The sequence below is a fragment of the Gastrolobium bilobum genome, unplaced genomic scaffold, assembly GCF_033153095.1.
Source record: "Gastrolobium bilobum isolate Gb01-03AN ecotype WA unplaced genomic scaffold, APGP_CSIRO_Gbil_v1 utg9061, whole genome shotgun sequence".
NCBI classification, from domain to species: domain Eukaryota; kingdom Viridiplantae; phylum Streptophyta; class Magnoliopsida; order Fabales; family Fabaceae; genus Gastrolobium; species Gastrolobium bilobum.
The window spans coordinates 125,767-147,524 of NW_026897738.1; the positions used below are offsets into that span (position 1 = coordinate 125,767).

General features: G+C 33.0%; 1 protein-coding gene across 2 annotated transcripts; it reads left to right on the top strand.

Moving 5' to 3' along the window:
• The first annotated feature begins 2,276 nt into the window (after nt 1-2,276).
• On the top strand, nt 2,277-7,549 carry LOC133309652 (uncharacterized). 2 transcript variants are annotated; one of them, XM_061510446.1, is made up of 5 exons: nt 2,277-2,361; nt 2,615-2,714; nt 6,927-6,988; nt 7,075-7,133; nt 7,222-7,549. In XM_061510446.1, exons 2-5 carry the CDS (start codon nt 2,635-2,637, stop codon nt 7,237-7,239), a joined length of 219 nt encoding a protein of 72 aa, XP_061366430.1. In that variant the 5' UTR covers nt 2,277-2,361; nt 2,615-2,634; the 3' UTR covers nt 7,240-7,549. The 2 variants fall into 2 exon arrangements, with proteins under 2 accessions (XP_061366430.1, XP_061366431.1); XM_061510447.1 differs by lacking the exon at nt 2,277-2,361 and having other exon boundaries at nt 2,409-2,714.
• The last annotated feature ends 14,209 nt before the right edge of the window (nt 7,550-21,758 follow it).

Below are 21,758 nucleotides of genomic sequence, written 5' to 3' on the forward strand. Positions count from 1 at the left end.
TCACAATTCTTATATGTAAACAAAATTCCAAATATCAAAAAATCTATATAAAAAAATCCTTATAGCAAACGCCCCTTGAGATTTTAAACTCCTGAAATTGTAAGACTCACTTGGACTTATACATCCATTGCAATTAATTATCATTTAGCATTTCTTTCTTAAATACGTCATTTGTGAGTATGAAGTCTTTATTAACACTTGTTGCATGACGTAACCTCTCTTTCATTAGAGTTCTTTTCGGTATTACAGTAATACCAATATCTTTCACACAGACATAAAAAAATTAGGATTTAATGTACTAAAAAAATTAGGATTTAAACAAAAATTAAAAAAATATGAATTCAAATGAAATAAATTTTTTCTTATTTAGAAAAAAATGCACCGAGTTGGATACTTTTTTTTGGAAATATTCCAATTGGTTCATTGCTTCGCAACTAATCCGATTTAGGGCGGGTCCAGGATTAAGGCTTTAAACCCCTCCCAAAGGTGGTACCGGAGAGATTCGAACAGATTTTGATTGGATTAATTTTCCATGCAGGTTTTGATTGGATTAATTTTTAAGAAAAAAGCTCTATCAATCAGATTTTATTATAAATTTTTTTACATAAAAATAAATTAATCTAAATATACACTAAACTTTTATTGAAAACAATATTCTCTTAATTTCAGTGGACACATTTGGTAACTTAACTTTTTTTTTTTTTTTTGGTAAACAGGTAACTTAACTTCAGTGGTAATAATAAGAGCTTCCGTGGTAACAATATTCTCTTAATTTTAGTGGGCACGTATTTTTTTTTAAGATAAAAATTACTTTTTAAGTTAAAGTTTAAAATAAGAGCTTAAAAAATAAAATTAAAAGTTATTTGATGATTATATAAAATTACTCTTAGAGTTTTAAAAAGGATAGAAATGAAATGATTTGTTATTAGAGTAAATGATAATAATTATGAATAAATATTTAGAATAAAAATATAATTGGAAAATAAATATAAGAAGTAAGAACTCCAAAAAGATGATATACATTTTAAAAAAACTTCTTCTAGGAGTTTTTTTCTTTCTTTATAAAAAAAAGTTTTTTAAAGATAAAAACTTTGGGCAAAGATATTATAACAACCAACTAGTGTTACTACCAATCAATTTCACCGTTAGATCGTTGTTGATCTAACGGTTATATTTATTTTCATCTTTGTATGGTTATGATTTCTCATATTTAATACTTTATATTTATTTTCATCTTTGTATGATTATGATTTCGCATATTTAATGCTTTTACATTAAATATGGGAAATTATAACCATAGAAAGATGGAAATAAATATAACTGTTGGATCAACAAATAATCGATCTAACGGTGAAATTGATTGGTAGTAACATTGATAATAATACTAGTTAGTTGTTACAATATCCTACCCAAATTTTTTTGTAAAATAATATTTGACTAAAATAAGCTAACTAGTATTTTTTGTAAAAGCTAACTAGTAAAAAAAAAGAAATACTAAAAGTAAAAGCTCTCAAACACACACTAAGATTTAGGGATTTTATAAAATGATTTAACATTATATATTTAATATCTTACAAAATTATATTTAAATGGTTTTACTTTTCAATATATAAAAGAAGTGAGAAGTTATATTTACTACCTCTTTTTTTTATTACCTCTTACTATTAAATCTTAAATATTGATTTTCGTTAATTTAACTATTGTAATTTATTAGGTCATATTTATTGAACTATAATTAATTAAATCCCTACTTTTCAATTTGTTTGAGATCAAAAGCAGCCACAACTTTGTACTTGAAAAAAAAAAAAAAAAAAGCAGCCACAACTTAGTACATGTGATCCTTTCTTGAACGACAAGCTCTTTACTATTATATTTATAGGGCTTTACGATTCTCATGTTACATGAGAGAAGGGAATTCTTATGTCATAGAGATAAAAGTATGCGGGACCCATATATTAAAAAAAGTCATGTGTGAGATTCATATCAGCACAAAAATCGAAAGGTGTGTAGAAAAATTTTAATTCTCATGTTACGTAAGAATTATAAAACCCATATTTGTAACCATCCTGGTATATTAAAAGATGGTAAGCACTAGAATTGATCAGACTGGATGAAAATATGTGTTCAATTATTTTTAATATTAGTCCATAAAAAACCTAAATAATTAACGGGGAATTATCTAAAAAAAAATAATCATCCTAGTATCTAAAATTACAGTTTTACCACAAAACCCTTTGTTACCCATGTTGTCGTCTATATAAACGAAGCTCAACGCTAACGTGTCGTTTTCAAAGCTCTATTTTTTTTTTGTTTCTTGTATTCCAGATTCTTCTTCAATCTTCCCTCTCAATTTCGATCAAGGTTCGCCATTCTTCTCCAATTTTTTCTCTTCGCTTTTTTTATTTTTCCAATTCTCAGTTTCCCATTTCTGTTTTTGAAATCCTAGTATTTATTCTTTGTTCTGTTTGAATTTATTTTTTCTTCCACATAGAAAAGAAAAACTGAACGAAAATTTAGAGATTGTTGATAACTGCATGAAAATTTGAAATTTTAGGCTTGAACAGTTTAATGGTTTTGGCTCTTTTGTGTTGTGTGATGTTTGAATCGTTTGCAGTTTGAAGCTTAGAGACAAATATGGCCGGTGGAGGGAATTTCTTGCACAGGGTTATCTCTTACGTGGTGAATGAAGTGGTTGTCAATAGTCTTGCCAACAAGTACGTAGTTTCGCCACCTTTTTAATTTTTATTTTATAGAATTTAGTTTTTGACTCATGCGTTTGATTTTTGAGGTTGTAACCTTCCCTGATAAAGCGAGAGAGAGCTTCAATTTTTCTGATTTTTTTAAGTGTCTCTAGGGTTTGCACTGGAATTTTAATGAGTTTGTGAGATTCTACTGCATGAATATATATATATGTATGTATGTATGTATACCCATGATAACTTGTGCTATGGGTTTTATCATATTAGTATTGCCTGTGTGGATTGTGCATGAATCATATGCTTTTGTGTTGACTAGAGCAAACATCATTATTCGAAGATTGTTATTGTTTATTTCTTTGATCACTTACCCTCTTTTTCGGATTGAGGGAATCAAACAAGAGGTGAAAGAAAAATATGAAAGATGGAAAATTTGGAAATCCTGAACTAACCATACATGGGATTGCGCGGGAAAGCTCCCGATAGGCTGACCGAGCTATATTAGCACGTGGATTAGTAGAATTAATGAACTGACTGTTGCATTAATTTTGAAGTTTTGAAAATATTCATTGATTACGGAAAGACTTGACATAGTTGTATACAAGGTTGTTGAATCGCAATACATATCGTGTATCGTTTGATTTTTTTTATCGAGAATAATGAATTGTATCAAATCGTATCAAGTCATAAGATTCATAAACATAATAAAAAATAATTTAAAAATATCTAATATCATATAATTCAGATTCCAAAAAATATAATTAGCAAAATAGATAAGTAACCAAATTATGCTATCAATATCACTATCATTATTGTAGTCATCTGACTCATCTCCCATGTCTTGAATTTAAATCACAAATCATATCTCTTTCATTTCCCTAATTAATAGTGACTTTCCAGTTTCATTTTTAAATTTGCATCACAAATCACATCTTTTTTCCTTTCCCTAATTAATAGTGACTTTTCATATTTGTTTTTGAATTTGAATCACAAATTAGATTGGATTTGGATTGGATTGTCGTTTCAATTTCCAAATTGAAAATCGCAAATCTTGGTTTGATTTCCGAATCGTAAATTATGATATGATACGCGATTCGATACTGAATCGCACGAAACTGCAATTCATAGTCCGATATATCGATTTGTATCGCGTTGAACGATACGTATCGAAGACATGTATTGCAACTGGCCAGGTATCGAAACATGAATCACTAATGGTGCGATTCAGTATCATATCGTGAATTATATCAAAATTTATGATTCGAAATTCAATCCAAGATTTGTGATTCCAGATTATAGGGGCATACTCGTTTTATTACCCCTTTTTGTAATAATGTGACCTTTGAAGTTTGCAACCCTATCTCTTGACTGATTCTTGACTCCTGCCTCTTTATCGCTCTCGACTCACTTTCGGCCTAACTCATCACATTTTCAGCAGTTTTCCGGCAAGCTAATGAGAGTTCACTCTCTCGTTAGAACTATTTTTTCTTCAACCCACTTCACCTTCTACTTACAAGATTCCTTGCCTCTGTTATCTCTTGATCCACTCCCCTTCTTGTCTCCTCTATTTTGCTGTTTTCCAACAAGGCTCTACCACATCACACTTCAGCCTCTGTTTTCTCTTGACTTCACTGTAGAGGCTATAAGGTTATCCACCATACCTCTATGGTTTTTTTGGAGTTGGGTGTTATGTGCTGCAATCTGCGATTGATAATTATGTTTAGAATATTAAAAATACGGTTTTGTGTATCACAATGCACAAGGAACTATCTGCATTTGAAGATGCACACATTACCTGAACCTGATATATTGAAAGCATGGAAAATAACCTTGTAAACAGCATTAATGTTACCTTTACATAGTTGGAAAGCAAACAATATTATGCTTTATATTTATGGGCCAAAAATCCAAAATTAAGTAGCAAACCCTCACATCCTTCTTATCCTGTGAACCATCAATATTTGATACACTCTTTTACAGTGATCCCTGCCATCAATTATGTGACAAAGACATACTGTTGATTCTTAATCAGCTTAAACTTGAGCCATTAGCAGAGACAGAAATTGATTCTTTCCTTTTTTTTCTTTGTTTTGTTAAGACTGACATAAAGTAGTTTTGGCTCTGATTAGTGTAATTAATAGATTGACTATTGCATTTTCAAAATTGGAAAGGCAATATTATTATTGTTCGTCAAATTTGCACAAAATTATTTATTCCTAAAACTGTGGGTGCATGTGAGCATGGTTCAGTGTTGTTAAATTGCCACAATGATGGTGCCACTCTGCCATGCTGTGGCGGAAATCTAAGAAACGCCAACAGGAAGTCATGGCATTGCGGATTTCACATGGCAGAAAATGGTGGTCATACTTTTCATGGTGGCCATTCTTTTCATAGTGCCAAGGTGGCCCCATGACCGAGATGGTGGCCTGATGAGCATTTTGTGGTCCACCTCACTCCAAAATCCCTAGTTTGTCCAGCTGTTCTATCTCTGCAACCTAACCTCACTTGAACCTTTTCGCAACTCAGCATCTCTCGCAAACCCTCTCTAAAATGTGAATGAGTGAGTTTTTATGCATCTTTATCTCTTCTCTGGCAACTGCATTTTCTCTGATTCCTACAGCATCTCTCATTCAAGTGTTAACGATAGGTACCAGAGAATCAAAGTGAATAAAAAGAAAGAACTGAATGTATATTGATAATAGTTTCTGGGAAATCCAAATTACAGTAACAAAAGAAAGAAAATATTACTGACACTTTGAAAAATCAGTGGCTCTCCCAATACACCAGAGGTGTCCCAAATTCACTCATAGAATGCCTACCTCATACGTGATCCATTCCCCTTTTATTCATGACTTCATAACATAATAGAATTCTTCACACATTCCCCAATTCTGAGCATACATGTCAGCCACTAAAGTATAATAGATTGTCTACATCATTGCTTGCCCTTCCTACTGTGGACTCTAGTGACCATAGACCTATAATTTAATGTCTCCCTCTGTTCTAAAATGTCTTGGTTCTCGTGAAATCTCTTTTCTCGCATGCTTTTTTTTTTCATTTGAACAAAGCAGAGCCTTCTCATCTCATACTAAGAAGCCAAAAAGTTCCAAATTAGTGAATGACCATGAACAATCCACCGCGTCCACCTGAATACTCACTGCCGTGAATACTCACAGTGAGTCTCCTTCACCTGAAATCCTCTGTTTCGTTGTCTCAGTTTCAGGGCGGCCATTTTTCATATAATTCATTTGTGTCCCCTTACCTATTAACTTACACATATTTGTTATGGCTTGTATTTTCACTTCTGCTTCTTTCTTTGATTAAACCCACCTTCCTTTTTTCACCCCTTTATCCTTGTTATGATTTGTAGCAATTGTTGTTAGTTTTTACTTTCCATTGACATTATGTATGACACATTATGTTATGAGTTTGTACTTGTCTGTGTTTTGTTTTCCTTTTATTTGCATTTGTATTATTAGAGTTTGTAATACTACTTGGAAGTTTGATATGCTAAAAAGTATTTGAATTATGTTTATTATTCTTCATACAAGTTGTTAGATTTTTATCATATAGATTATGTAAGTCTTATAATATATTTTATAGTTTTTTAACATGGCCATCATGCATCCGTCATTTACTGCAACAGCATCCACCATAATTCCATGGCAGATTATTGGCTTGCACCATGAACTGCCACCAGCCTTTAAAAACACTACTGTTGTTATATGATAATCGGTAAATAAATCGATATTTGATGCTATGTATCAAATGCATAATTTAAATTATATTTAAAAATTCAATGTGATAGTAAATGTATTACTACTAAATAAACTAATTAAGGTATCAAGTCAACGGGCACATAAATTTAATTTAGCATCTATGCTTTTTGGAATTCTCTTGGAGAGCAACGCTCATCAGTGGGGGTGCATCTTTACCCCTAAACAGTGGGAGAACTAGAATAAAAAGGTTTGCTGCAAAATCAAGATTTTAAAGGGAGTAAATCATATTTTATGAGGGTAAAAGAGAGTAAAACTTCAAGGTAAAAGAGGATTGGTGCTTTTATAATTGCCTTTTGGATTCCAAATCAAGTAGAACGGATTTTGAAGCATGTTTGCGTTTTATGTTCAAGTTTTTTCTGCTTTTTATCTAAGTTCACTTACTGTGTGTATAGTTCTTGTTTTCTTGTTTACTAACATTATCTCTTGTTAATGTGACACTATGGTTTCCCAGCCCTTCATTTCAGAGGTTTGCAGTAAGGACATCAAGGAGGATTGAAGATATTTCAAACAAAGGTAGTAGTAGCAAAATAATTGTCTTTTGTTATTCTATTGACCATGTGAACAAATCAGTTTTACCCTAGTGTTATATATTCTGGCAGCCGTTCAGAAGAAGCAGGAGCTAGCTGAGCAGATCAAGGATATCTCAAAAAATATAGAGGTTGTATGCAGTCATTCTTGTATTGAATCAGCTACTGACAATGCCATGATCATCTTTTAACTTTTTTTTCTTTTTCTTTTTCTTCCAGTCTTTCAAGAACCAGTGATTTTGGTATTCTTGCTACACTGCTGAAGATAATAAAGTCCTGATCCTCTTTGCCAAAGATACTCGTGGAGGTGTATGTAAATTATTTTGTAGTTGGTTTTGGATCTTATCCCATGATATCAAGCTGCGATGTAATGGCTTCTTCCAGTTTGTTTGGTGAACAGAAAACGGGATTAGGATATTAGTCATAGTTTATGATACTATGTCACATCATATCAGTCTGCTTTTATTTTAAATTATTGAAGGCTATAACAGTATGATATCTTTTAAAGTGAGTTCTATGGGAATTGAATGCGCAAACAGGAATCTTGTTAATCATTTTATGGTGTGAATGTGTTGCTCGGGCAAGTGATGTTGAAATGTACGAGATTAATATAGTTTGTTGTTTAGGTTGTGTATCGCGGGGTACATAAAATTCTGTCCCATGGAAGGTGAAGTATGTTGATATAGGGGGTGTTCATAGTTGTAATGGTAGAGATCAAAGCACTAGTGAGGCTTTTCATGGTATGCATGGGGGGGGGGGGGGGGGGGGGGGGGGTGTTTCAAGGATGACTCTACCTGTGGGCAGAGTAACAACAAATGTAGAAGGTGGAGAAGAAACCCCCTCCTCCATGTGTGAGGAGGGTATTTAGAGAAGAGAGTCCTCTAGCATGGGGGCGTGAACCGGTTAGTCCCATGAGCTGTTTCATCAAGTCATGTCTTGTATTGAGGCAAGACATGTTGTCCATTGTCAGTGTACAAGGACAGCAGTGTAGAGAAAGTGAGATATTCCAGTGATGAGGCTCTATGGCTTGCCATGGGTGCTCTTTAGAAAGTTCTAGATGTGGGCTTTAAGAGATTGGATCCAATTGGTGAGCCTAAGGCGAGTATCCAGAACAAGTTGGCAATGCAAACATGGTTGGTTAGCAGCCAAAAAAATACGCAAGCTTGTCATTTTATAAGGAGCGGGGTGACAAGGGAGTATTTAAGAAGCTCAATAGGGTTATTTTTTGGTTGGGTGCATCACATTTTATAAAGTAGGTTGCATTGTATTATAGTGAAGAATAATGTCACACACTTCTTTTGCTTAATCTTTTGATGAGCTATCTGAAATAAAATGCAATCTAATAGGAAAGCTGTTTGGAAGATTGACAATGCATACCATGATTACCTAAATAACCTCACCCTATTGTAAGATGACATGTGAGGTAAATTAACACTAGATGGTGTTTATATGATGGATTGGGATGGGTTTAATTTAACCCAATCTTGCTCAAGCATGTCCCGTGTTTGGGCCAAGACTTAAACAACCTGATAATTTGATAATATATTTTTGAATATTATGTATAATTATGTTAACATTAAAGGAAAAAAAAAGTTTAAATTATGCGATGTTTTATGATATATTTTAATAAATTATAACAATATAAAAGGTGACGTTATATTTACCACTAAGTTTGTCACTCTTATTACTGATATAATTAATTAGATTTAATTTAACGATGGTCAATTAATCTTAATTCTTTTCTTTCTCATCTCTTATCGTCTCTCCATATCTGCTAATTTTGATGAAATAATTGGAGATTGGAGTGTGAGGACGACGAAATTCGATGAAAGCCATGTATAATATGTTTTCTTGTATCCTGAGCTGATGTTCCAACCTCTACATTCGCCTAGACACTTGATTTGCGTTAATTTCAGTCTCATTTTTTGGAAGCTAGGCCTTGAAACTGAATTGAAATGAAAAATAAAATGTGAGAGTTAAAATTTTAATTAAGATGAATAAAAGTCATGTTTCACAATTGGAAATTCAATACATCATTATGAAGAAGAGCATATTTGAGCACGTCATTTTAAGTAAATGTCAATTTTTTTTATCACATATTTCAGATGATCCAGCATGCCATCGTCATATTCGCCGAAGAGCATGACGGTTTGAGAAAGGTGAGAGACCATGGGAGAGAATATAATTAGGGATTAATTTGCAGTCGTTGAATATGTTTGATCCCTGAGTATCAAAGATTGATATTGGATTTGAGGACAAGCGGCATCTTTGGAGTAGCATATTACTGTGCACAGGTAAAAAGCAAAGAAGCCAAAAAAGATATGTGTGCGTGCGGTGTTAACGGGTAAAGTCGAGCCGAGTCGAATTTTGGTCTTAAAAAGCTAAGCATGTGTTTAAATATGTCAGCTTGACCAAGCCTGTTACCTGTTATGAATGTAATTTCAGCCTGTGGCCTGTCTTATTTACAAAAAATAAAAGCCTGGTTTAGCCTGTTAGCCTATTTAAAACAAAATAAGACAACAAAAATTTATCCAAACAAAATATACAATTAACAACACTAGTAATTCCATAAATATTCATAAATTTAATGTATATCCAAACAGCATAATATAAAATAAAATCATTCAAAAAGTCTGTTTAGAAATGGGATGAAATGGATTGAGGAAAGAGAGAAGGTTATCACAAGTAGTATAAAAAATATAAAATAAAATAAAAATTAATATATTAGGTCAGCCTGAGAGGCTCTAAGGCCGAGCTTTTAAATTGGAACCCGAGTCCTTTTTATTAAACGAGCTTTTATACAAGTCTAAGTCTGGTTCCAACAATCAATTTTAGACATAAAAGCTTAGGCCTTCACGAGCCGAACCAAAGGCCCCTGACTCGTTTAGCACCCCTTTGTGTGCGCACGCGTAAGTGACACCAAATAAGAATTAGGGTTTGAGAGAGCATAAGTGAGGTTGAATACTTTATTTATGGGGTTTACATTCATCATACACAAAAAAAAATTTACACACACGATATTTTGTGGGATCCGCGCTTTTTGAAGCAAAAAAAAAAACTTAAGGCACGCAAAACGAATCTCTATAACATTACAGAATCACTTTTCCTACGACATAACTCTTATAAAATTGTTTATTTATAGCGAGGCTTTTTTTTATTTTATAGAAAGAATTTATAAGTGAGGTTGAATATTTTAGATATGCAAGCTTGCTTGTTGCTTGGACTGCAGGCTTTGCTCATTGCTGGTCTGAGTGGACGTCATGCATTCCGCTCTATGTGTTACTACCTTGGTTATTGGGCACTGGTGGAGAGGCATTTTTTTCATGTTATTTATTTCCCCATTCTTCTCTCCATGTCATCAAGGTGTTGCAAAATCAAGGCCATCATAGCTCGCTTGGGGTCTTCTCCTTGGTAGGCTGTGTGTGGGCCTGATTGAGACGTTATTTTCCAGCATATTAAGGTTCTGCACACGCTGTTGTTGCGCCTCCTGGGGAGGCTGTTGCTGGTGCTGATGGTTTTGCGCTGCACTGAGTGTGTTCACCAATGTTTAATAGGAATTGAAGTTTACCCATCCCTACATAAAACGTAGAGTCAACGTAAAAACTATAAGGGTGAGCAAAAACGTAAAATCGCAAAACGTAAACGAAACGTAAGAGTTTACTAACGTATTAAAAATAAAATATATATCCAACACATATGAAACCAAAACCCACAAACATGTTTATTTTATAAGAATGTCAATTTTAATCTTTGTTTTAATTTATATAGAATGATTTTAATGTATTAATCTTATAAGTTATTAAATTTAAGTTAATTAATGACTAAAAATATATATAATTTTTTTTATTATTACATGTATATATATATATATATATATATATATATATTTTTGAACTATGCAAAAAAAAAATATATTATATATGTTTTTATATTATTCATGAATTTATTAATTACTTAAAGCATTGATTATAATAATATACAGTGGCGGACCTGTGTATATTTTAGTGTTGCTAGTGCACACATAATTTTTTTGGAGAAAAATAAAATAAAATATATTTTTGGTCATGAACAAAAATCACAGGATCTAATTTAATCTCTTACAAAAAAGTTGACTCGTGATCACTCTAAAATCTAAAATAGACCCATGTTAGTCCTTTTGAGAGATTAATGTGAATCTTTTTGAATTTCAGAAGACCACGATTTTGATTATCTGAGTCTCTCTTTGAATTCTGAAGGATCATGAGTAGACTTTTTTTCCCTAAGAGATTAAATTGAGGTTCGTAATTTTTGTTGAGGACCCAAAATGTTCTATTGTAACAGTTTAGTGACTCTTGATTACTTTTTTATATTAAGTTAAAGTTTTTTTATATATATTCTTTTGTATTTTAATATATTTAAATTTTTCTTTAAATTTTTTTTCCTTTATTCTTTTATTCTAAGTGTGCAGACATTAAAAAAATTTCTAGGTCCGCTATTGATAATATATAAGCATAAGTGTGGCGATGAGTCTCTTCCTCTTCCCTTTTATTAATATTGACGTTGTTGTCTCTCTCTCCCTTCTTAATTGTGGATATAATTTAAATGCTTTGCATCAAGAACTGTTTAGTGCCAAAACTAAAGCGAGAGTAGAAGAGAAAAGAAAGCATATAAACACGTAAGAAGAAATGTCATCAGTTTTTCTTTCTACAACTGCAACTTGAAATGCTCTTTTTCTTTTGTGTTTTGGTTTGGGTTGGAGTAACAACCAACAACGGTGAAGGTGTTGGCGATGAAACTCTCCTTCTCCTTCTTCTTCTTCGTCTTTGCTTCTCTTTCTCGTCTCTTCATCAGATCTAATTGTGTGTTTTTTTTAAAAAAAATTGAGTCAACTCGATAAACTCGCCGAGTCAACCGTTTCTACATTTCAACACTACGTTTGAACCGTTTCGACTCAAAACCCGTTTCAACTATCGTTTTGACTCGATTTTGGTCATAAAAACGTAGACACGATCCACTTTTACATTTCGACACTACATTTTTACAACATTGTCCTTGAGATCAAATGTTGATGTTGGATTTGCGGAATAACGGTGTCTATGGAGTAGACAACCACGAATAATGGCGGATCATTGTGCATAGACAAAAGGCATAAAGCCAAAGGAGGTATGCATAATGAAAACAAATAAGGATTACAGTTCCAAATAACATATGTGTGAGGTGGAACTTTTTATTTATATAGGGGTTCTTACTTGATGGTGGGCTAGTCCAAGTTGGTCTAGCCAAACTTGAGGCTCCTGACATGAATCTAGTACAAAATAAAAAATGATTTAATGGTAATTTAAAATTAGTAAATTAAGGTGATGTTATTGTCAATAAATTTTATTATTTATTATTAGTTATAAAATAATTGGGTAAGTTTTAAAATATTGTGAGATGTATAATTAGATTTAGATAGTGTGAACACTATATTTTGTCCTCTTATTTTAATTTTTGTGTATTGTTTAAAAAAAATAAAATACAAATAATGACAAAATTATAAAATGAGATATTTAATTTTAAAAGGTGAAATAAAAAATAAAAGAAAAAGAAAGGAAAAAAAGCCATCCTTGCAGGATCACGTGAAATCCTGCATTCATCGATAATAGTCTCTCTGCTGAATTTTGTGTCTAAATTTCATGGGTTATACATAAGAAGTGGGTTTAAGACGAAGAGAAAAAGGGAAGGTGAAAAAAGTATATGGGTAGAAGTCTCACATTAGACAAGACATGAGAAATGGAAGGGTTTAAAAGCCTCCACTTCACCTCTCTAGCTTGCCCCTTGGGGCACACCACTTTTATGGAGGAGGGAGGACGTAGATGGGCCTTGGTTCACCACACACATGCAAGTCGCCGCCATCCTTTCGACCGGGCACAGTACGGTCATGTGTCATATAAAAAATTAAATTATTTTTATTAAATTATTTTTTTCCTATCCAAACAGCCCCTGCAATTCCCTACCAGTCATGTCCGTTGACTTTGAATTTTGTCAACCGAAACGGTGCGTTCTATTAATTTAACCGAACTAGTACCGGTTCGCTGTCATCAGTCGCAATGGTTAGCTAGTGGCGGTTTAGTCACAATGATTCGCCAGTGGCGGTTCATCGTATTCGATCATTGTCTATATATATATGTAGCCCGTCAGAAAAATTTATTCGAATTTTTCTAAGTTACTCCATGCTTTCATAGTATTAGTGCATACTGTCATAGATTTAGAGAGTGCAATTTCTCAAGCATTTGGTTGTGTTCAAGGGGGCTCCAAATTGGTAGTGTCATCACATTTCAGAGATGCAATCCGTTCTATCTTGGGAGACGATTGTCCGAATTCCTTTGGCACCAGTAGAGAGGATAAATTGTCTTAAGTAAACAACACATGTTGGGCTCGGATTTTTTCTATATACTAACATCTGTTTCTAACATCCAGTGAATTTATCATATTCATTTATTGTGTTGTGCTTGTAGGATTAATTTCAATATCTTCGCGACACGGATTCAATTTTTTTGATGATTTTATATTTCACCCAATGTCTTTTTAACAATAATCTTAATACAATTTGTGCTTTGAATATGTGTTCAGTATATTTTATATTTCTGTATTATATATTGCTTACTGTGCAATTAAAATATTAACATGTGTGATTGATCGAAGTTTATGTTTGTGTAACTGAAATGGCTTCAGCAAGATAAGTTTGGTTCACCCAACTGCTTCTATTTTGACTCTTACTGAGAAGCCTAAAATTTCAATGGAACTGATTTCAAGTGTTGGCAACAGAAAATGTTGTTCTATTTGACAACCATGAGTCTAGCATATTTTCTCAAGAAAGTTGCTCCTAAGCTAGAAGAAGGACAACAACTTGATAAGGAGAAAGTTGTTGTGGTTGACGCATACGATTGTAAGAAGCCACATAAATCCAAAAAGAAGAAGACCACTCAAGCCATCATGGTTGATATCATTGAAAAGCTTGGAGATTTGTACTTGTTGGCGGTGGTGTTGGAGCGTAACCTAGTGGGAGACACTAAAGAGAGGTGGGTGGACACTGGTGCCACCATGCATATTTGTTCAAACAAATGGATATTCTCCTCCTACACTCCTGTGAAAAATGATGAAAAACTCTATATGGGTAATTCATCTACATCAAAGGTTGAAGGTGTTGGGAAGGTGGCTTTGAAGATAGCTTTTGGCAAGATCGTGACACTTAATCATATGCTCCATGTGCCTAATATTCGCAAGAACTTAGTGCTTGGATCTCTTATGAGCAAGAATTGTTTTAAGCTTGTCTTTGTTTTTGATAATTTTGTACTTTCCAAGAATGATGTGTATGTAGAAAAAGGCTATATTAGTGAGGTATTTTCAAACTGAATGTAGTGATTGTAACCAATGATGATGTTAATAATAATAATGTTAATTCTGTTTATTTGCTTGAGTCTTCTAATTTATGGCATAAAATTAGGACATGTTAATTTTAAGTCAATTAAAAGTTTAATTTATTTAGATTTATTGCCTAAAATTTAATGTTCAAATAATAAATGTCAAATGTGTATTGAATCAAAATTTTCAAAAGTACCTTTTACTTCTATTGAAAGATCAACCAAATTGCTATATTTAATACATATTGATATATGCGATATGAAATTTGTACCATCTATGGACAATAAGAAATATTTTATTACTTTTATTAATGGTTGCAGTAGATATTGTAATGTTTACTTACTTAATAGTAAAGATGAAGCAATTTTAGCTTTTAGACAATATAAAAGTGAAGTTGAAAATCAATTTAACAAGAAAATTAAAGTAGTAAGGAGTGATCATGGGGGAGAATATGATGGGCCATTCGAGAAATTCTGTATAGAGGCTGGTATTATACACCACACAACTGCTCCATATGCACCTCAATAAGAAAATGATGAATGTTATGTTGATCACATCCGGTTTATCATAGAACTTGTAGGGGGGAAGCCATTTTGACGACTAAATATATTATTAATAAAATGCCCCACAATAAGATACACAATATACCATATAAAGTATGAAAAGGAAAGAAACCAGCCTTAAAATACTTGAGAGTATGGGGGTGCTTGGCTAAGGTTGCGGTTCCTAAAACTAAAAGGTTGAAAATCGAACCTAAAATCGTAGATTATGTATTCATTGATTATGCACTTAATAGTAGTGCGTATCAGTTTTTGGTTTATAAATCCGATGTCTCGGTTATACATGTTAATACGATTATTGAGTCAAGGGACGTTACGTTCTTTGAAGACGTATTTACGTATAACAAGGTATATGAATCAAGTGGTAATAATGACAATAACGTTGTGAGACCTTGGGATGCTACGACTAGTGTCGATCCTGTAGAGGATGAACCTAGACGTAGTAAGAAGCAAAGGACAGCCATATCCTTTGGACCTGATTTTCTGACGTATCTGTTAGAAAATGAACCTCAAACGTATAAAGAGACTATAATATCCCAGAGGTACCATTTTGGGAAGAGGCTATCAATAGTGAAATTGAATCTATCCTATCGAACCATACTTGGAAATTGGTAGACCTTCCTCCTGGCAATAAGCCTCTAGGAAGTAAGTGGGTCTTCAAAAAGAAGATGAAGGAAAATGACACTATTGATAAGTATAAAGCTAGGCTTGTGGTAAAAGGCTACATGCAACGTGAAAGTCTCAACTATTTTGATACTTATTCACCTGTTACAAGGATTACTTCCATTAGGATGTTGATCACGGTAGCAGTGTTGAGTGTGTTAGAAATACATATAATGAATGTTAAGACCGCCTTCTTGAATGGCGACTTAGAAGAAGAGATCTATCTAGAACAACCTGAAGGCTTAGTTGGTCCCAAGACAAGAACAAAAAGTTTATTGCTTGATAAAATCCCTTTACGGGATAAAACAAGGTCCAAAGCTATGGCATGCGAAATTTGATATAGTTATATTATTGAATGGTTTCTGAATTAATGAATATGACAAGTGTGTCTATTCAAAATACTGAGAAAGGATTTGCCATAGTTTGTCTTTATGTGGACGACATGTTGATAATAGGTAGCAATAATCGAATGATTAAAGCTACTAAGCAATTGCTTACCAGTAAATTTGATATGAAAGATATGGGGATAACGAATGTTATCTTGGGTATTAAAATCAATAGAACATCTGGAGGGTCAGCTTTATCACAAATTCACTATATTACTAAAGTCCTTAAGAAATTCAAGAGTTTGAATATAGCTCCCATAAATAACCCTATTGATTCTAATCTTAAACTGTTGAAGAATATTGATAAGGCGGAAGCACAAAAGGAGTATGCTCAAGTATTAGGCAGTTCTATGTATGTTATAAACTACACCAGACTTGATATTGCCTATGCAGTAAGAATGTTGAGTCTCTTTACTAGCAATCCAAACGAGTATCATTGAAAATCTATGGTAAGAGCTTTGGGTTATTTGAAGCACACTCAAACCTTTGTTTTGCATTACGAGAAGTACCCTGCAGTTATAGAAGAGTACTGTTATGCAAACTTGATCACCGACTCTAATGACATTAGATCCAAAAGTGGATATGTGTTCACTCTTGGTGGGGGTGTTGTGTCTTGGAAGTCATCCAAGCAGACTTGCATGATCAACTATGGAAGCAAAACCTAATGCTTTGGATAAAGCCGATGAGGAAATAGCTTCGTAATTTTATTGAGGATGTTCCCAATTGGCCAAAGTCGGTACCAGCCATTTGCATACATTGTGATAGCCAAGCTGCTATTGGAAGGATAAGTCTAAACATATAGTCATAGACATGATACCGTAAAACAACTACTCTCGAATGGAATCATTACAATTGACTATATAAAGTCTAAAGAGAATATAACGGATCCGTTGACTAAAGGGACTCCTAGAGAGTTGGTTGAGAATTTGTCAAAAGGGATGGGTTTAAAGCCTATCAATTGTTGATCATTGCGATAACTCTACCTTGATGAGTGGAGATCCCACGAACAAGGTTTAAAAAGACAACTAAATGATGATCGATTATTAACACTATGGAGTTTCAAAGATCATACGTTATTCATATGACAAGACATTTTATATATGAGGGTAAGCACTTAGGTTTTTAATGGTTTATTAATATGATGTGTTCAAATTATATATGTTGGGTTACATCATAAGGAATCACCTATGTGAGTGTGAAGTGAGGGTTGCTTCTATGAGAATTTATAAAGGCCGATTCTCTAGAACACTCACAGAATCAGGCAGGTGTCTAGGGCCAAAATGGGCACAATAATGAGGACCAACAATGTTAGGGAAGCAATTGTGTGTCTCCTTCTGTCTTGGTGTACACAGAAGGTCGACGGTTCAAGTCATCATGACCACCGATTGACCGAGTACACTCGATAGGTTTCACTAGAGAAAGTTCAAAGATAACCCCTACCTATTTCGATGCAATTGTTTCTTGCTGAGGAATCGCACTTTGCTTTCATGTTCATTTGCATTTGGTCACGATGAATTGACTTTTTATCCATATGGAGGATTGTTGCATTTTGTGTCTAAATCCCATGGGTTATGAATAAGAAGTGGGTTGAAAATGAAGAGAAAGAGGGAATGTGAAAGGGGTATGTGGGTAGAAGCCTCACATTGGACAAGACATAAGAAGTGGAAGGGTTTATAAGCCTCAACTTCACCTCTCTAGTTTGCCCCTTGGGGCATACCATTTTTGTGGAGGAGGGAGGACGTAGATGGCCCTTGGTCCACTAGACGTGTGCGCTGCCGGTCGGTTTGGCATGGTACGGTATGGTTATGTGTGAGATAAAAAAATTAAATTCTTTTTTTGTTAAATTATTTTTTATTTTTTGTCCAAACAGCCCCTGCAATTCCTTATCAGTCATGTCCATTGACTTTTGAATTTTTTCAAGTGTTCGGTTAGTTTAACCGAATCAGTACTGGTTCCCTGCCGTCAATCGCAATGGTTAGCTGGTGGCGGTTCATCGTGTTAGACCGGTGTCCATATATACATGTAGCCCGTCAGAAAAATTTATCCGAATTTTTCTAAGTTACTCCATGCATTCATAGTATTAGTGTGTACTGCCATTGACTTGGAGAGTGCGATTTCTCAAGCATTTGGTTATGTTCGCGGGGGCTCTAGCTTGGTAGTACCATCACATTCTGGAGACGCGATCTGTTCTATCTTGGGAGACGATTGTCGAAATTCTTTTGGCATCGATAGAGGGAACAAATTGTCTTAAGAAAATAACACATGTTGGGCTTGGATTTTTTCTGCATACTTACATCTGATGACATCCTGTGAGTTTATCATATTCTTTTATTGTACTGTTCTTGTAGAATTAATTACAATATCTTTACTACACGGATTCAAATCTTTCGATGATTTTATATTTCACCCAATGTCTTTTTAACAACACTCATCACATATTGCAGTGTCATAGACCCATCCCCGCACAATAGCATTATCACAACAAAACACAAAGTAGAAACCATCCCAACTAGCATCTGCCATCACAAGTTGCACTCCACAAATGCCAAGTTCGATACAAGAAGTTGAGAAGCATGGGGAGAAGTGGTACAATGTGAAATGTGATTTGATTTAGGAAGTGATGTTGTGGAATAGCTAAGGAATCTTATCTAGAGATGAGCATGATCATTATTGCCTCTGATGGGAGGGTGTCTATAAATGGGAGTGGATCTTCTCATGTGAAAAAATGATCATGTTATTTGATCACAACTACTCATTTAAAAATTATACATTTTTCTCTCTCTTATTTCATTCATCAATAAGTGGTTGTGATCAAATAACATGACTATATGACTATTTTTTCACATGAGAGGATTCACTCCCGTCTATAAATAGGCTCTGAAAAGAATATGGGGAGGGGGATTTTTCTTTGAAAACTCCGTACACAAACTTCATCACCATTGGCTCGCCAATTCTGGCAATCTGTACCACTTTCCCTCAAGTGCACCAAAACAAGCAAGTAGCTACTTTATTTGAAGTGAAAATTGTTTGCATTAATAAGAGATTGGGCGTCATTTAATCGGTCACCGGAAAGCTTGCAACCATATCATTCAAGTATGACTATTCAATTTTTGTCGTCTTGTTATTATATCACATGTATATCATATCATGTTTGGGTTAACAATCAATTCGTGTTGATTTTATAATACATGTTTTTTTTTATCTGTTGGTTTGTCTTTTTGTCTTATAACATTATGATTTGCATGTGATGCACGTTTGTCTCTTATCAATATTGTCAATTTGTTACTATCACCACCAAAGCATGTGAACGCTCTTATCTTTTTATAGCCATATGTTTTTTGTTTTTAACAATTCTTCATCTATGTATACGCATGCATGTGATAATAGCAAAGATGCTTGCAAGATTCCTTCTCTGATAAAATACACCTATCGATGTAGAAATGTCATTAGGAATGGACACAACACTAGTGTTTTTATTATTTGTCGATACATGGTTATCCTAATCAATTTGAGAACAACAAATCCATACTGCATAGATAATACTAATGAGACCAAGGTAAATATTTTAATACTTCGATAACTAGAATTCAGGCTGTACATATATGTGTTTGTATTCCACGCGATATGACTTATGTTTTTGTTGATTTTTTTTATTTTTATTTCTTTTTCTAAGTTGTATTACTATATATGAACTATATTAATAATGGTGCAGTAACAAAATCTTTTTCATCTTAAGCGTATAGTGTAACGCAGCGTAATTTTTATCGCTTAAATATATAATATAATTGGACTTTATGGGAAATTGATTCAAAATATAAGTAAATGTTAAAAATAAGAAATAAAATAACAACGTCAAGCATATTATAAAAAGGGAAATTTAACCGTGGAGGCTTGTTAATCCCATATATTTTGTTTTGACTCATTTTAGTCATGACGATTTGGTAATTCAAATTTTATAGAAAAATTAAAATAATAAAAATAATAATATAAAATTTATTTTTAAAAGGGGTTAATTTAGCCGTGATAACTTGTAAATCTCATAGTTTTTCTGGTTATTTTAGTTGTGACAGCTTGATGACCTAAGCTTATTTAAAATTATTATTTTATATTAATTTACTTATTTTTCATAATAAAAGATTAGCTAAATTGAGATAATTTGTTAATCCTACAATTATCATTTTCGATTATTTTAAGTGTGATGGCTTGATAATATGAAACCTTCAAATCTGAAATTTTTAAATGAACTTCTTAAAAATGTTTTCAAGAATTAAAGTCAACCAACACATAAATATTTTCTATATATAGAACGACGTAGTTTTGCGTTTCTTATTGCACCGAGGGATATGTTAGAGCGAGACTCTTCCCGTTAAGTTCAAAAATTAGTTTTCTTTTCTAACAAATAAATTTTATTTTATTTTTCATTGTCAAATAAATATTTAAATTTTTATCAATAATTTACACAACTAATATAAGGTAATTGTTTTTTTAAAAAACGGACGATATAGGTTGTTAATATCTTCCCTACTTATAATAGACTCTGAATTCATTTATATTTTCAAAGATCAATTTTCTTTAATAAAAATGTTTTGCCAGTATTTTTTCAAATAAACTTTGATAGCAATTCTATTATTTTAATAGTTAAAATTCTTTCGCCGTGATGTAGCGACCTGTGCTACTGGAGATAGCCTGAAAGATAACATTACGCATACAAATAAATATTAAGTTTAATTTTGTCATATTTGGTGCTACTATCATATCCTTCACAATACCAGCTTTTGCATGTTAATGGGAAAAGTAAATTAAAGCACAGAGGGGAAGGAAAATTCAGATGTGAAGCTTGCTTCTGCATGACTTTGCTTCCCGAAGCACCAAACGAGGACTGTAATTGAACCTTGTTTGTATTTGAACCTTATTCAAAACGTGTAATTTTTTTATGAAAACTTATGAATGTTTTTATTTGGTTTTTGTTTTAAAGTTTATTTATGATGCTTCTAATTAAATTATTTTTCTTCAAGAAGTAAAATAAATATTGTTGAGGTTATTGACAATTTGCATAATTAGCTTTAATGTAATTATATTGGGACAAATTTTATATGATTGTACTTGAATTAAGTCTCAACATTTTCTATATACATAAACAATATTTGATAGAGTATAAAATGAGGAGGATCCTACACCATTCAGTATAAATATGCAGAATTTGTCGTTAAGTAGAAATAAAAATAATTTATAAATATATTCTATATATAATTGTATAAGATATTGATTATATATATATATATATATATATATATGGGTCATGAATGATTATTTTATGAGTGTAATTTATACTTTCCATCTCGGTCGTTGATCCCATTTATATCTAATGGTCTTAATGTTTTAACAATAACCAAAAATTGTTGTTGAAGACAGTGGATGAATAATTACCAAGAGATTTGAATTCGTGGAATGAAGATGCTATAATTAAATATACAATTAAAGTGTAATAAAAATAAGGAACGAACTCACAAGATATATATGAAAGAGATGTCAATATGTAGATAAATTCGAGCCCACAAGATGTTGTCTACTTAAGACAATTTGTTCCCTCTATGGATGTCGAAGGTTGTTGAACAATTGCCTCCAAGGATAGAACGGATTGACGTCTTCAAAACGATGGCACTGCCGATCAGAAGCCTGAACAAACATAACTAAATGTCTGAGGAATCACTCTATCTACTATTATGGTATGGATGCACAATGCATAGAAAAAACAGAACAAAAC

Excerpts from the sequence above, each read along its gene's own strand:
- LOC133309652 (XM_061510446.1), top strand. The coding sequence starts at position 2,635 with ATGGCCGGTGGAGGGAATTTCTTGCACAGGGTTATCTCTTACGTGGTG. Across the intron at positions 2,715-6,926 it reads GTCAATAGTCTTGCCAACAA|CCCTTCATTTCAGAGGTTTG; the intron begins GTACGTAGTTTC and ends ATGGTTTCCCAG. Across the intron at positions 6,989-7,074 it reads TGAAGATATTTCAAACAAAG|CCGTTCAGAAGAAGCAGGAG; the intron begins GTAGTAGTAGCA and ends ATATTCTGGCAG.